Source organism: Erithacus rubecula (assembly GCF_903797595.1).
Source record: "Erithacus rubecula genome assembly, chromosome: 3".
NCBI lineage: Eukaryota > Metazoa > Chordata > Aves > Passeriformes > Muscicapidae > Erithacus > Erithacus rubecula.
In genome coordinates this window covers 110,735,729-110,746,409 of record NC_136689.1, presented here as the reverse complement: position 1 = coordinate 110,746,409, position 10,681 = coordinate 110,735,729, and the positions used below count along the sequence as shown (strand labels likewise).

At 38.5% G+C, this 10,681-nt stretch overlaps 1 protein-coding gene across 1 annotated transcript; it reads left to right on the top strand.

The window, feature by feature from the left end:
* Positions 1–1,457: 1,457 nt before the first annotated feature.
* LOC306800511 (epidermal retinol dehydrogenase 2-like) lies at positions 1,458–9,621 on the top strand (the record flags this gene model as incomplete). Its single annotated transcript, XM_079302719.1, has 6 exons — positions 1,458–1,892; positions 5,173–5,304; positions 6,739–6,838; positions 7,965–8,109; positions 9,052–9,174; positions 9,528–9,621. Exons 1-6 carry the CDS (start codon positions 1,575–1,577, stop codon positions 9,619–9,621), a joined length of 912 nt encoding a protein of 303 aa, XP_079158845.1. The 5' UTR covers positions 1,458–1,574.
* Between the last annotated feature and the right edge of the window lie 1,060 nt (positions 9,622–10,681).

Here is a 10,681-nt window from a genome sequence, read left to right as displayed (position 1 = left end):
CTGGCGGCTGCGGGACAGTCCGTGGTGAGTGCGGCGGGACCGGGCGCAGGGAAGGGGCGAGGATGTGACTGCTGGGGCAGGGTCGGGAGGGGCCATAGGGTCCTCTCCTCTCCTCTCCTCTCCTCTCCTCTCCTCTCCTCTCCTCTCCTCTCCTCTCCTCTCCTCTCCTCTCCTCTCCTCTCCTCTCCTCTCCTCTCCTCTCCTCTCCAATTACCAAAATATGAGTACTTATGTAATACCGATACTCAGCTGTGACAGACGAAAGACTCTCTAACAGTTTAAAGTTAGAAAGTGTATGTTTATTGAGCGCTGGGCAGCAGCGTGTGGTAATCCTCTAATATGCACTGCCAAATCACAGGTGTTCACAAAGTCTATTTATTAGGAAAGGATTCTAACAAATACATATTCATAATAACAGCTCCTCCCATTCCTCGCTTCCTATGATAATTAGCTTGAATAGCTATTAAGCATGCGTGATTGACTTCTTAAATTAAATTTGGGGTCACTTTCGTGGGGAGGGGTCTAGAATGGAGGAAGTAAGGCAAGTCTTCCTCACCCTAAACTTTTGACCTTTTCTATCACTGACAATACAAATAATTTCTGGGGATAGTCCAATTTTCCAAAGAATGGGTTTCTGGTTGCATTGTCTATGTTCCTTTGGTTCTGCTCCCTAGTTTCGTCTTTTCCCATTGTAAGCACAGCTAAGCAAACATGAAATGACAGACAATTAATTATTTAAGTTAAGTTTCAGATAACTACTCCCTTTTAATTTTTAAATTTTTTTTTAGCAAGGTAACTAAAATCCTCATTTTCTAAGATTAGTGTTTCATTCTCCTGTCCTTTCCTCTCCCTATTCCCTATCTCTTCTATCCTATCTTATCCTATCCTATCATCTCCTATCCTATCCATCAGGACGGTGTGGGAGCTTTCTTCCCTGAGCCTCTCCTGTCCCGTCCTGAATACTATAGAGGGAGTGGTGCTGCCTAATGCAGGATGAACACCAACGCTCCTAAGTGCCAGGGCCAGGCTTTTCCCTGGGGCTGGGCAATTGCTGGCAAATGGGAATAATACATTGTGTGATGTCAACTGCTGGAAAATACACTCAGTGTGGGAATATCCCAGTTGACTGAGTTCTGAAACAGGCACACATTTCCTGCTGAGGAGGACACCTTCCTTCCTAAGGTTCATATCACACCAGCATGTTCAGTACTTTTTTGTTCAGCTAGCATCACCTTGCTGTGAAAACAAAGGGCTCGGCAGCTACTACTGCAACATACCTGCCTAAAATGCATGTCCCTAAATGTTTTTAAAAACAGACTTGGAAGGTGGGGAGCCTGGAATAGAACAGGTCCATAGGATCTAGAGGAAGACATTTGCTTTAATCCTACTAGTAAGGCAGCTTTCACAAACAAAATATTTAATAATGTGTTTTTCACCTGCACAGAAGAGCACTGCAAAAGAACTTGCTGTTTGAAGGTCAACCTCTTCTTTCTTTCAGTCAGTATCCCGCTATCGTAACGTGTTGTGTTTCTGGATTTCCACAACAGAAGACTGGTGCTTGTACCTGAGAAATCATGAGATGCATCAAGAAGTTACTCCAGTACCTGAAATTTTTATTTTTTTTACTTATTGAGAACACCTTCTCTTTATTTTCTCGACGCAAAAAATATTATGCTGGTGAAATAGTACTTATTACTGGCTCTGCAAATGGGATTGGAAGGCAGGTTGCCTTAAGATTGGCTCCCTTGGGAGTAACCTTGGTTCTTTGGGACATCGATGATGAAGGCAACAAAGAAACAAGCAGATTAGCCCAGCAAAATGGAGCCAACCGGGTGTTTGTCTACCACTGTGACTGCAGCAATAGGGAGGAGGTCTATGAACAGGCAGACAAGGTAAGATCTGCATTTTTGCTTCTTTTAATATATTATCCTATGGAGTACGTTGCTGTTTATTGCTAGAAACCATACTATTCCCTAGAGGGAAGTAATCATGTAGGGCAATGTCTTTCTCCTTTAGCATAGTTTCTAGATGGAACTTAAACTAAAGTTGCTGCAAAGTAACAGTTTAATCAGTTCTGTTGAGATTTATTCACTTCTTTTCTTCATTGTGACACAGGAATGTTTAGATTAAGAGCATGGTGAAACATGCAGTAGAGATTATCTCCAAATATTAACCTATTTAGGCTTTTGAATTTCTTTAAGATAGCCATATATAATTTAAAAAGAAAAGAACAATCAGTGGATATTGTAAAAGAAGAGTTTTATCCTTTGCCTATTTGTTTAGGAAACTGTAGTTCTTTTATGGGTGATTTGGGATGTAATGTTTTCAGATATCATTAGGATGTGGCTGGCTTCCAGTTAAATTGATGATTCAGCATCAGGTCCTTTTTTTTAACAATACAGGTGGAAAGTAAGGCAAAGAAGAGCTCAGTTTCCAATTAACCTCTTCTGCTGTGCTGACATAGCTTTTTAAACTATTACCTTACTATTATCATTACTATTATTATTATTGTCAGTGTTCAGAAATTGGACATGGAACTGACATTATTTATTTTCACTTTTCCTAAATGCCTGAAAATGCTTTTCAGTGTAACTTCACATAAAATCCAGTTAGCCACTCTGCAACTTCATCAAATTGTAAACTTCTGTTAAATTCTCAACGTCTGTGTTTATATACATGACTCTTATGTCAGATCTTTGACATTCTATGTCTGAAGGTATACATCAGAGAAATTTTATGATCTAAATGTTCATAGATTGTTTCAGAATAGACTTAAAATATAACATTAATTTTTCTATGAGTTGTGAATGGAAAGGTGAGGCCATGGTGGGGCTCAGCTCTTTGCTTTGAGGTTGTTGTTTCTAGTTTTAACCTAATCAGATTAAGTCTTTCTGAGCAAGGTTATGAAAGTTTGAAACACCTTTTTTCCTCAAGAAATGTTCTTGAGGAAAAGTACTTCTAAAAGGTGAATTAAATTCAGGAACTGTTAGTATCTGGAACTGCAATTCTCATGCTTGCAAATCAGAAAGGATTTCTTTTACCCATAATCTTACACAGGATGTGAAACACAGCTCACTCACACTGAAAAAAAAAAAAAAAAAAAAAAAAAAAAAAAAAAAAAAAAAAATTTGAAATTATTTGTTTGCTCTTACTTCAGCAAAATCTCAAAAGGTTTGTTTTGTGCCCCCCAGTAATTTTCAATCTCCAAACACATTAACCAAATCACCCACGGGATTCCAGCCTGTGGAATTTCCTGTGCCCAAATCAGCAAACACTGTTCTGAAGTGCACAGACTGACCTGCCAACAGAAACTTAAACAGTAGTTCAAAATTCTAAAATTGCTGTTAGGGTGCCAAATTATTGTTAACAACAATTACATATTCACAGATACTTGTATGCATTGTTCTGTCCTGGTAGAGACAGAAATCTTCTTAGATGAAGAGTTTTCCAGCTCTGGCTCTCCTCTACTCTTGGAATTATCTGCAAATTTTTTGATTGGTAATATGAAAAGACTTGAGCTTGGACACAGAAGAGAAAGCAAGAGCAAGAATTTTAAATAAATTTCTTTCATTTGGTATACTCACTGCTGAAAAGCATAAGTATTTTCCCATAGTGTAAATATTGTTTCTAGGAAACAAAAGAGACCATTGAAATCTCTAAAGAAGAGGTTTTACAACAAAGTGGTCAAGTGAACAACAACTAATTCTCAGACACAAGAGGTGTCCACCTGGGAATTCTGAAGGCAATCAGACAGGGATCTGGTGGGCTAGAAATGCAGAATGTGTCTTTTTCTATAATAGGTGATCAAGCATAGTAAATCTGCCAGTCTTAGAGTGCACTTGAGAGAACACACACACACACTAGGAACCTGTCTAACAGAAAACTAGAAGAAATTTTGATAACAGAAGAATTAGCACACACCTAAAAAATGCATAATGTAGAATAATCAGCTTGACTTTTTCTAAATGGAAGCCAAGCTTCACCCATATTTTGTAGTAGTCAGTAAACAGGACAGCCATGAAAATAAAATGCTGCCATTGGTAAAGATATCTTGTCATGAAAAGGAAAAGAGGATCATCATATGGCCTGACTAAAAGAGTGGGGAGAAAGTACAGATGTGTTCCTCAAAGGAAGGATTGAGTATTCCTGCCATACTGAACAGTGTCTAGATTTGCATTCATTTGTGCAGGTGGAAAGGTGTAAGTATCTGAGCCCTGCTTGTCAATGAGAAGGCCTAAAGCTGGCACAGCTGCAGAAATATCAAACAAATCTTCACTGAATGCTAAGGCTCCCTCAGAGAGCCAAAGGAAGGTCAGATGTTGGGACACCAGATCCAATCACCTGTTTCCAAATTGCCAGACATGTGGGATTTTAACATTTTTCTAGCCATAACATAATTTTTGATACCTCAGATAATCATCCACGTTTAGCAGAGAAATCTCTGAGACTGATTCTTCATACTGTGAGTAAATCTTGGCCACCTGCTTTGATATAAATCCAAATCATGAAACAAAATCTTTTGATTTGATTTCGAAAACAATCCTGAATTGAGCTAATGATGATTTTATCTACCTATTTTATGGTAGATGTCATTGTGCTCAGGGGATTGGTATCCCCCAGTTATCTGGGCTGAATTCTTTCCAGTTCAGTAGAAATTACATAGAAAAGGGGTTGAGCAGGCTTGGCAGAGGAATGCAGGTTTTTATACCAAAATACCAAAAATAGGGGACTGGAAATATTCAGATTGCAATCAAAGCCTGCTCACAGTGCACACTAAAGCTTCAGAATATTTGACCTTTGGGTTTTGTGGAAGCCAAAATTATTCTGGAGTTCAGGGAGGAATTAGAAAAATCTCGGGAGGGGGGTAGGTTGGAGAATCATTGGGATATATTAAAGAAAATGATATAGCTATCTCAAAAGATCTGAAGTTGCAGCATTTGAAAAGTTGAGACCTTAGAGCCTGGATCCTTTTTTCACTGCTTTCCATCATGAGACAAGTCTGGGGGGCTTAGATGGACCTTTGATCTGATGCAATACAACACTTCTTGCATACTTAGGTTTTCATACATATCAATTATTGAGAATATTACTAAACATTCTCATAAATGAACCACAAGAGGCAAGCATACCTTCTAAAGCTTTCTGTTTATCTTTTTTTTTCTTTGTATTCAGGTTAAAAAAGAAGTTGGGGATGTTACTATACTAATCAATAATGCTGGCATACTGATTGGGAAAAAGTTCTGTGATCTCACAGATGAAGAATTTGAAAAGACCCTCAGAATCAACTTCTTTTCTCAAGTCTGGGTAAAGTTTTTGTCAGTTTTTTACTCTTAAGTGACCAAAAGGTATAGACAAGTATTTTGGTGTTAAAACCACAATGGTGGCATCTGCCTTGTAAACTAAGCATGCAATATGGATGTGAAGGACCTTGACTGGGGCAATACATGTTTTCATGATCATCCTGCAACTGCAGACAGTCTCCCCATTATGTCCCAGTAATGTTAACACAAACCTGCCTGGGCACTCTGCTCAATCAGAGTTTCTGCAGCTGTATCATGAAACAGGCCCCACCTGCAACAGCTGAGCTTGAAGGCAGTGCTGACACGATGGCATGTGACTTCTCTGCTCCTTTTGTTTCCTGGCATCTGACAGCTTTGCCTAAGAGACTTGCAGCATTCAGGGAGACACAACCACAGTTTACTGGCAGACTGAGCAGTGTTACATCTGGAGTTGGGCTCCTTGGTTTTAAAGGTCTCTTCCAGCCTAAATGATTCTGTGATTTTATGCTGCACATGTTGGTCTTCAGGCTGTGCTTTGATTTGTAGTCACCATCTGATTGAAGTACATAGAAAATTAATTTGTTTTATTACCTCTGAAGGAGTTCACAATTCTTTGGGGTCTCAGTAGATTTAGTGATTTTTGTGAGCCAGTAATACTATTGTCCCCTCTTGTACTTTTTGTTTATATGCCTGAGTGAACAGCCTCCATTGCAGACCAACAGAGCCTGGTAACTCCTTGTAAATAGGCAGTTCTCAATGGAAAATTAGTGCAGATGGAAATTCTCTAATGATTCACCAGCCACACTGCATCCTCCCTCCAAATACTTGAGGAAAACAGACTGAGAGAGGTGTTCTCCCTGACAAGTCTGAAGAAACCCAGGGCAGGAGGAAAGTGATGGCACTCACATCTGGTGTCCAATAGGATTCCTCAGCTCCTGGGGGAAAAAAAAAAAAAGTTACTGCTCTTGTCTCTTTTTTTTATCTTCCCCTTTGTAAAACACTAGCATTCTTCCCATTAAGCATCACCCACATTGGTGTCCTGGAGAGCTGGATTTGGCAGCCAGTCCAGCTTTTAACAAAAAGGGCCCACAGACAGCTGAACTCTCTCCATGTGCTGACTTCTAGCTCCCTCTTGTGTACCAAACCTCTGGTGATAGACAAACTGTGAGGAACCAGGAAAACAGAGAAAACACCAACTTTGTTACTTTTAATAATATGATTGTAATGCTGTTAGATCTTCAGAGACAGAGGGCAGTCATTCGAGGAAATGTTGTCTTTCATTTAAAAACTGTTATGTATAAAATGTCATTTGGGCTTCTTGTGTATTGAAGGCCCAGAAAGAAAGTGGGGATAAAAGACCCAGGAAGACCCTTGTATCACCTAATTTTGGAATGAAAGATTTTTGCTATGCCTATATATAAAGGAGATTTTAAAATAAATATATTTTTCATTCCTTTAGACTCTCAAGGCCTTTCTTCCAGCCATGGTGGCCTGTAACCGTGGGCACCTGGTTAGCACAGCCAGTGCAGCTGGATTAATAGGATTCTACAGGTCCTCAGGTAATTATTGTCAACTGTCATTATAAATTAGATCTTCATACTAATCAGTTCTCTTGGACATCTCAGAAATGCTTGCCTTTGGCAGCCTGCACTGACAAGGATCTCTGGGTACCAAATGTGATGGTGTGCTGGGGTGTGATGGTGCCACATACCTCAGCAGAGCTCTCTGCAGATTTCACTGTCTGGTCACAGGCTGACTTTCCTTCACACAAGGACAATTCAGCTCGTACACCTGCACCTGTTGCACCTTAGTTATGCATTTCTTAGGCTGTGTGCTTCCATCATTCACTGCAAGTGAACTCCTGAAGAATAGCAAACTACTTCTGATGCCAGTTTTGGGAGTCTTTTAGCAAAATTGGATTTCATTGTATCTAACAACTATTTTCAAACACATATGAAAAAGTTTTAGGAAATGGCATGTGAGGCACTATATTAAATTAGTTTTCATCAACTGGAAAACTAGAATCATTTGTGCAGGAAGCAATATCTGAAAGTCACTTGCTGCATTATCCCCAGATAAAAACAGGCCCAGATTAGGTCAGGTGGCACAGAACTGTGTGAGGGCAAGTTTTAATTATGTCCAAGGATGGGGCTCCATACATTCATCAAACAATAAAAACCAGATCAGTTTCAGCCTTCCTGGGCAAACAAAATGGAGTTGCAGTTGCAGAGCAAATATGAAGTAATAGGATAAAGCAGAATTTATAAGTAGGGTGGGGTTTTTTTTGCCACTAGAAATAGTTTTTCTGAAATGTAACCTGTGATATTAAAAGTTGAATACATTCTGAACTGAAAGAATGCCTGGTTGGTAAATGAGTACCTGGAAACTTACAGGAAATGCTGAATAAGCTCATTTGCCTACATCTTTCTATAGTGCACTGAAAAAAAAAGTCTCCTCTGAAAAGGATTTATTTTATCCTTAGGCAACTGTGCACTATTCAGGGGCAGAACCATTAATCTCCAGAGTTAGGGCCACGAGTATTCTTCAAATACTAATTACAAGATTGTCAATGACAACTAAATTATATTGTGGCTTAAATAGCACTATAAATAATTCAATTCTGTATATAGCTTTTATTGTGGTGTTATTAAAATTTTGGATATTTCTCTTTTCTTCACTTTCTAGATTATGCTGCAAGTAAAAGTGCAATCGTTGGAATGATGGAATCCATAAATTCAGAACTGTATCATGGAGGAAAACATGGTATTAAAACCACAATCATTTGCCCTTATTTTATTAGTACTAGATTAAGCAAAGGCTTCAAAAGCAAGTAAGTAAAGATTAGATTTGTCTATTTCATATGTAAAATATAATTGCCACTCACTGGATATATCATATTCGGGCTTTGGTTGGTTGACTTGATTTTCAATTCAGTATTTTTTCCCCTTTGACACAGACAACTAAGACTTTTGACATAAAGAAATGCAAGTCCTGCATACAGTCAATAAAAAGAACTGAGTAACAACCTCACAGTCAAGGAACAGTTGGGAGTACACAGCCATATTTAAGGGTTAAGGGAACCTTATTTATCAGGAGAGTGCTGATGCTCTCTGCCCCAGGTAATTTTGGCAGTGTAATTACAGATATGGCTGTCAGGATACCCATGACCTGTCCTGATTAGCTGTGCCCTGTGCTGGCAGGCACTGTACTTCTGAGTGAGAACAGCTGTGGTGATGCCATCAGGAGGGTGGCTCTGTGGCTGCAGTGATGGGAGAGGCTGCAAGCACTGAAAGAGCCATTGCAGGAGTGCAGCACCAGTCATCTTGGTTTTTCAGTGCTCTGCTCCTGCTTGAACCATTCATCATGGTGCAGCAGTGTCTGTATGCAGAGCAGAGCCCTTCTCCTGGCTGCTGACAAACATGGTCCTGGTCCATTTGGCTGTCACCTCAGCACTGACAGCAGAGAAACACTGCTGGAGAGTAAAGAACAGCACACAGTATGGCTAAGTCTGGAAGTCTCCAAAGCTGCAGTCAGTGTGGGCATCAACTTCATTGTGATCAGCTTACAAAAAAATCATTAAATTCCCAGCATCATCAAAAGTGTTTTCAATTTATTTGAATAATAGCATGGACAAAAAGTGTGGAGATTCCTTTCAAGGCTACTTGAAGGAAAGATGGGAAATGCATAAATTATTTAATTTTGTATGTGTATGTGTTTATTTTGAAAGTAAAAGTTTATAATTTCACAACCCCTTTTTTTTCTTGTTTTACAGGAGACCCTGTTTGTTTCCTGTTTATGATCCAGAGTATGCAGCCAGCAGGATCGTGGATGCAATTAAAAAGGAAAAATTTTATCTGATCATGCCTCCAGCTGTATACTTACTTGGACTCAAAATGTAAGCATGTGACTTGTCTTGTAGCATTACCTTCTTTCCTGTGCTATATGCCTGTAAAATCAGCAGGAAAGTTTAGTTGAAATAGTCCTTTAAACAATATTTCTGCAGTCAATCCAGCCATATATACACCTAATTTTAAAGAAACAGCAGGTTTGATGTTTTAATAGTCTAGGTGAATAACATTCCTCTGGCCTCTTCTGCCTCTAAGAAATGTTTTAAGCTGCAGTTGGGTATAGAAACTACAAAAATTTTCCTGAGATTGTACACTGGGAGCATTGCCTGGTCTAGCACTGTCTGCTCCCAGAGTATCTTTTAGAAAAAAAATTAGGCTAATTCAATGTTTGTCTCATCAGTTTCCTTCCTAGAAAAGCAGCGTTATTCCTGGAGTCTTACGTTAAGTTCCCTGTAAGCATGGAAGAAGCCTTTGGTCAGAAGAAAAAAGATTGAAGCAGAAAGGGTTCTGAAGACTTCAAATGCCATCTAACTGTAAACATTTGCAGTAAAAAATAATGTTAAATATTTATTCCTTGACAAAACCTTTATTTTTTTAATTCTATTTTACATTGATCAGTGTTCTATTTAATTCTTCACAACTGTCTTTCAAGTCTTCATGTTTGGAAATTTTCTGAGAAATTTTTGAAAAATCACTAAAATTCAAAATTAATTTGGTATTATGGTGAGTGTCCAAGCTACAGCATTGCATGGACTGTACTGTTTTCAGACTGACACTTCAATGAGCTATCCTGTTAATGTGGAACACGAATCTGTTTTAAATCATGGAATAATAAAGACAGGAGGAATAACTCATGTATTCTTGGAAAATTAAGGTTGAAATCTCTCCTTGTGTTTGGAGAGAAGCCACACCCATGTTCTTCAACTCTCTTCAGATGAAATTACAACCTAAAAGTCCTAAAGAACAAAAAAAATTCCCCAATAGCAGAACTTTGGAGATTAGTTACAAAAATTATGTGGCGATACTTAATTGATAAAAATCAATCCTCATGTAAATTTTCAGAACATGCTAACCTGAAATGTTCATAATTGACTTTATTTAAAAACAAATAAATTAACTGCATAGCAGAAGAGTCACTCTACAAACCTAGCTTATAAAACCCTAAAGAATTACAGAGAACATTTAACAGTCATCTATTGACCATGTTTATCATCATAAATCAATTGGAATTAATTTAACTCATACTTACAGGCTCCCAGATACAAATAGTTATGGTACACACTATTGAAATCCCTGTGTTTCCAAAGCATGCATACATTCAATAAACTCTTTCATGTTCCTATAGATCCTACAGGGAAGCTTTCCTGTGACAGAAGGAAAGAGCTGTCTGAAGTTTGGCTCTTCAGAGACTTGCTCTCTTTGGAAAGTAAGATTTATTGATTTAAATCGTTTAAAACTCTCTAGGTGATGAGTAATTAAATATTATTTTCTTCTAATTAATGAGACGGCAAAGTCTAAATTGTTTCCTGAAAATAACAAGCATTTTATCAATTG